This window comes from Peromyscus maniculatus, chromosome 4 (genome assembly GCF_049852395.1).
Source record: "Peromyscus maniculatus bairdii isolate BWxNUB_F1_BW_parent chromosome 4, HU_Pman_BW_mat_3.1, whole genome shotgun sequence".
In the NCBI taxonomy this organism is placed as follows: Eukaryota; Metazoa; Chordata; class Mammalia; order Rodentia; family Cricetidae; genus Peromyscus; species Peromyscus maniculatus.
The window spans coordinates 89,186,425-89,191,906 of NC_134855.1; the positions used below are offsets into that span (position 1 = coordinate 89,186,425).

A 5,482-nucleotide genomic window follows, 5' to 3' on the forward strand; every position below is an offset into this window, starting at 1 on the left:
TCACATCTAATGATCTCTTAGGGTAATCTTATAAGTTCCAAATCTCCCAACACAGAAAAACATTGTACTCACAGGCCACTGAACTTAATGTAATGCTATCTGCTTATCTTTTGATTTTTTGGACCTTCTATTTTCTCAAGACACAAACAATACATTAGGGAAGTATATACCAGAAATTAGAGAGCAATAACAATGACACACATTAGAATAAACATAATTCACTAAGAATTCACCAAATTAAAAAAAAGATGTGTGGAAAATGCCATTAATATTTGAACAGTTATGCATGTACAATTTTGACCACAATAAAATTAATTCTAGGTAAACCTGACCATTTTTACTACTTAAATTGGTCATTTTTACTTATTTGTGCTTATATTTAAAGAGCAAAGTAACTTACTTTACAAATGTAATTAATTTTCTTGGAATTCTCAAAATCTAAATTCCTATCATTTACTTCATTATCTGGAAGTGATATTGGGGATTCAGAACAGCAAGACCTCATTTTGCACTACAATTTCACTACTTCATAGTGCTTATTGACAAGGAAATCAATTAACATTATTATTACTAACATATAATGTTCCAAATACTTAACAAGGAAATCCTAAAATATCACCCAGATTATTGACATTTTAATCTTCCAATTTCAAACCTAAAAATAGTAGGAAAAAGTACAGATATTACAATTAGGGAAGAAACCAAATGAGAAATAAATAAAGGGAGAGATTCAAGAAAGGGAAAAAAGAAGAAATGAAACAGAAAGGTAGAGATGCAGAGAAAGCAGCTTTCATGAATACATTATTCAAATTATTATATGAAATCTCACCATTTAGATTTGAAAATCTCTAAGCATATGACAATAAGTACCATCATGCAGGCCTAGTAATACATGGTTGTTTAGAGATACACTCCAATGGACAAGTACAAATTTTAAAGAATGACAATGCTAAAAACATATCTTCGGCACATGGATTCTCAATTTACTTGATTTTTTCATTTTTATCATTCCTTTTAATAGAATTGATACAATTCTGTCTGTTTAGACATAATCATAAATAGATTTGTGCTTGGGAATGTTGTATTTATGTTTAAAATATGTCAATGGATGGTCATTCTGGTATTATGACAATCAAGTCATAAATATAACTCTAATATTCATTAAAGAAGATTACCTTTGAATCCATGCCAAAAAGTTAGATTTTAAGGCTGGGAAATGTAAACAATATTTTCAACTGACAAATTTTTTCTGTATTTAAGAAAATTCTTAATTAGAAAAATATAGAAAATCGTTGAAGCCAAGGTTGGATAAAGCACCGGGATAAATAACCAAATGAATGGAAGCACAGGATCTATGAACCAAAGGCTGAGGGGCCCCCAACTGGATCAGGCCACCTGAACGGGTGAGACAGTCAGTTGGCTTGATCTGTTTGGGAGGCAGCTGTGCATTGGTGCCAGGTCCTGGGCTCGTTGCATGAGTTGGCTGTTTGAATCCTGGGACTTATGCAGGGACACTTGGCTCGGTCTGGGAGGGGGGAATGGACCTGCCTGGACTGAGTCTACCAGGTCAACCCCGGTCTTCGGGGGAGACCTTGATCTGGAGGAGGTGGGAATGGGGGGTGGGCTGGGGGGAGGGGTGGGCGAGAGGGGGAGAACAGGGGATTCTGTGGCTATTATGTTGAACTGAATGGTGTTGTAAAATAATAATAATAATAATAATAAAAAAACCAAAAAAAAAAAAAAAAAAAAGAAAAATATAGAAAATCAAGGAAGTTCCTTTACATTTGACTGAATACAATGATAAGACGTAATTTGTATTCTTTTTGCTTACTTGACTCTGCACATTAAGTTACTGTTTCTATTTCAGGAATTCTTAGTTAAGCTCTGTCTCTCTCAACCCATTGGAGCACAGTGTACTAAATGGAAGAAGCAAACCAGTCTGTGGTGTCTGACTTTATTTTTCTGGGACTTTGTACCTCAAGAGGACTACAGATCTTCTTCCTACTATCATTTTCTACCCTCTACCTGATGACTCTGATAGGCAATCTCTTTGTCGTGATATTAATCATCACTGATCATCATCTCCATTCTCCCATGTACTTTCTGTTAGCTAACCTCTCATTTATTGACTTCTGCCTTTCCTCAGTTACTACCCCCAAACTGATCACAGACCTCCTAATAGATACTAAAACAATTTCTTTTGGGGGGTGCATGAGCCAGATCCTCTGTGTGCATTTATTTGCAGGGGGTGAGATGATACTTCTTGCATCGATGGCCTATGACCGATATGTGGCCATCTGCAGGCCACTCCACTACACCAGCATCATGGACAGACAGAAGTGCATCTGGCTTGTTTTGATATCATGGATCATTGGATTGGTGCATTCCATTAGTCAGCTGATCCTGATTTTGGAACTACCTTTCTGTGGACCTAGAGTAATAGACAGCTTTTTCTGTGATATTCCTTTGGTGATGAAATTAGCCTGCACAGATACTGATACTCTGGGAATCTTGGTAAATGCTGAGAGTGGTGTTTTAGCAACAACTTGTTTCATTCTCTTGCTGATATCTTACACCTACATTCTATTAACTGTTCTGCTCCAGTCTAAAGACGGCTCATCAAAGGCACTCTCTACCTGTACATCCCACATCATAGTGGTTGTGCTATTCTTTGGGCCTGTCATTTTCATCTATCTGTGGCCAGTCTACATCACTTGGGTCAACAAGTTTCTTGCTGTGTTTTATACCGTCATCACACCTCTCCTGAATCCAGCCATCTATACACTGAGAAATAAGGATATTAAAAATGCCATAAAAAAGCTGAGAAATCACAGGTAAATATGGGGATAAATTTTAGACATCTTAATGTTATTGGCAAATTCATTGTGTGCACAACATTTTATACAATTTTTTAGTGGAAATTGAAAAGTATAATTACTTGTTTCTGGAATCAGTGTTGTAATTATATTTTCAAAATTAAAATGTTAATACTTTTCCCACTTTGAGTAATAGCTATTCAAATATATATAGAGAGAGAAGAGTAGAAGATGATAATAATGTTACAAAAATAATTATCACATGTTACTACACATCATCTGAATTCCCAAAATTATACATGTCACTTTAATTACATTGTTATTAACAAAATCCTATTTGAATTACCTTTCAATTTTATCATCTTTTGAAATATGAAATTATACATCAATCATAATTCTATCTTTGTAACAGAACACATTTAAGATATTTGTGAAGATTGAAGCCACTTAGAAATCAAAATACTAAAATAATCAAATTATAATGCTAGTTGCCTCATATTGATATAATCTCTGTCAATTTTCAAATCTTAACTACTCATATGAATTCAGAATTTTCCTATATCTTATTGCTTAACTGAAAGGACAACCTGTTTATAATATTTGAATATATTTTCCTCAATTCACAAATTATTTGCATGATTTTACATTATATAATTGAATAGCATAACTGCTAAGGCCAGTTAGCTAAACATTATATGCTCTTGATAATATGGTATACATAATGATTCATGTTATATACCATTTAATGTAGTGAGTCATTTACTAGATAAAACTATATGGTTTAAATTTAAAACAGCTTGAGGTCTAATTTAATTCTAAACGGATATGAAAGTGAGAACTTCTTGAATATCATGCCAATATTTCATGAGCTCATGGTGAAAATCAACTTGTATTTATATTCTAATAAGTTAAACAGGTTGTCAAACATAAATTATCTAACAAAACCATACAAATACCTGTATCATGTTTTCCCAAAATTATATTTTCCCAAAATTAAAAGATTAGATAACCATGACTCATATCTGGCCACAGACTTTGATGTGTACATATTGTAGGTTCTGGTATCTTTTTCAGAAAAAAAATTTCTCCAATGTGTTTACAGATTTACCTCTCATCAATTTTGTCACCATATTTTTAATTAAATATGTTCTTGGACAATATTACATCTGATACAGTTCATGACCTCTTATTCCTCTCCCACTCTTATTATCCCCTTCCCCAGGCACAAAAACACACAAAAGTCCCTTTCTACATTTATGTATTTTTGTTTTGCTTTGGGATCCACTGAAATGACCCATAGCCATCTGTGTGTCCATTGTTTCCAACTATCCCTGAGGCACTATGACCTCATCAGTGGGTCTCAACTGAAGAAAATGCCTTGCTCTATCCAAGTTCAGCAAGGAGATATAGTAGTACATAGCTACTCTATGATCTTTGACTGTTAATGATTTTCTTGTGTGATCATTTGCTTGGGATCATGAATGCATTGGCTGTACCATACCCACAAGATTACATTTCACAGTTCTTGCATTCTTTCTAACCTCTTCCGCATTCTTTCTCAGCATTATTTTATAAGTGATTTTAAGCCTATAGACAGCTTGCCCTCACCTGGCCACAGTTATACTCTTACAATAGAACACCTTAAGGACTCCTTGCTAAACTGTATAATTAACCTATTCAATGACCTCTTATTGCTTGTATAGTTTCTAAGAATATAAATTTCATTAAAATTTTAGCAATTCAGTGTCATTACTTATATGTAATATGGGTTTCTAGAAGCACAATGGAGGCCAGTGATACAGCTCAGCAGGTAAAGGAGCTACCTGCCAAACCAGAGTCCTAGAATTAAATCCCCATAAACTCACATGGTAGAAGATTTACAGCTCCCAAAAGTTTTCTTTTTTTAAGAATTTTTTTATTTATTTTACATACCAACCAGAGAGCCCCCTCTCTGCTGTGGTATGTCTTTCTTTTTCGTTTTTTCTTTTTTTTAAGTTTTTCGAGACAGAGTTTCTCTGTATAGTTTTGGTTCCTGTCCTGGATCTCGCTCTGTAGACCAGGCTGACCTCAAACTTACAGAGATCACCTAGCTTTGCCTCCTGAGTGCTGGCATTAAAGGTATGTGCCACCACTGCCAGGCCTGTGTGTGTTTCTGTATGCTGTGAGTATGTGTTGCTCTGATTGGCTGATAAATGAAGCTGTTTGGCCAATGGCAAAATAGGATAAGGCAGGATAAGGTTAGGTGCTACTTTTGAACTAGGGAGAGAGGAGAAGGAGAGTGGAGGAGACACCAAACAACTGTCCAAGGAGCAGCATGTAATTGGTTGCAAGCAAAGCCATTGAATATATGGCCATACATAGATTAATAGTTGTTAATAGTTGAGTTGTTAGAACTAGCTAGCAAGAAGCTTGAGCCAATTGGCAATAGAATTTGCAATTAATATTCACACTCTGATTGATTATTTTATAAGTGGGTGTGGGACCTGGGAGCCTGGTAGGACTGGAGACTTCTGACTACACCTCTCTTCATCCTTGCCACCCCCCCAGCCCCCGCAGCCTTCCTCTCCAACCCACATCTGTTTCCCTCCTCCAAAAAAAATGAGGCCTCCCATGGGGCATCAGCAGTGCCTGGTACATTCAGTTGAGGCAGATCCAAACCCCTCTCC

The 5,482-nt window shown here is 35.6% G+C and overlaps 1 protein-coding gene across 1 annotated transcript; it reads left to right on the forward strand.

The window, feature by feature from the left end:
* The first annotated feature begins 1,920 nt into the window (after positions 1-1,920).
* LOC107400681 (olfactory receptor 4K3-like) lies at positions 1,921-2,838 on the forward strand. Its single transcript, XM_042270489.2, has one exon. The coding sequence runs from the start codon at positions 1,921-1,923 to the stop codon at positions 2,836-2,838; it is 918 nt and encodes a 305-aa protein (XP_042126423.2).
* The last annotated feature ends 2,644 nt before the right edge of the window (positions 2,839-5,482 follow it).

Bases quoted from the DNA above. Each gene is read 5' to 3' on its own strand.
- LOC107400681 (XM_042270489.2), top strand. From the start codon at position 1,921: ATGGAAGAAGCAAACCAGTCTGTGGTGTCTGACTTTATTTTTCTGGGA.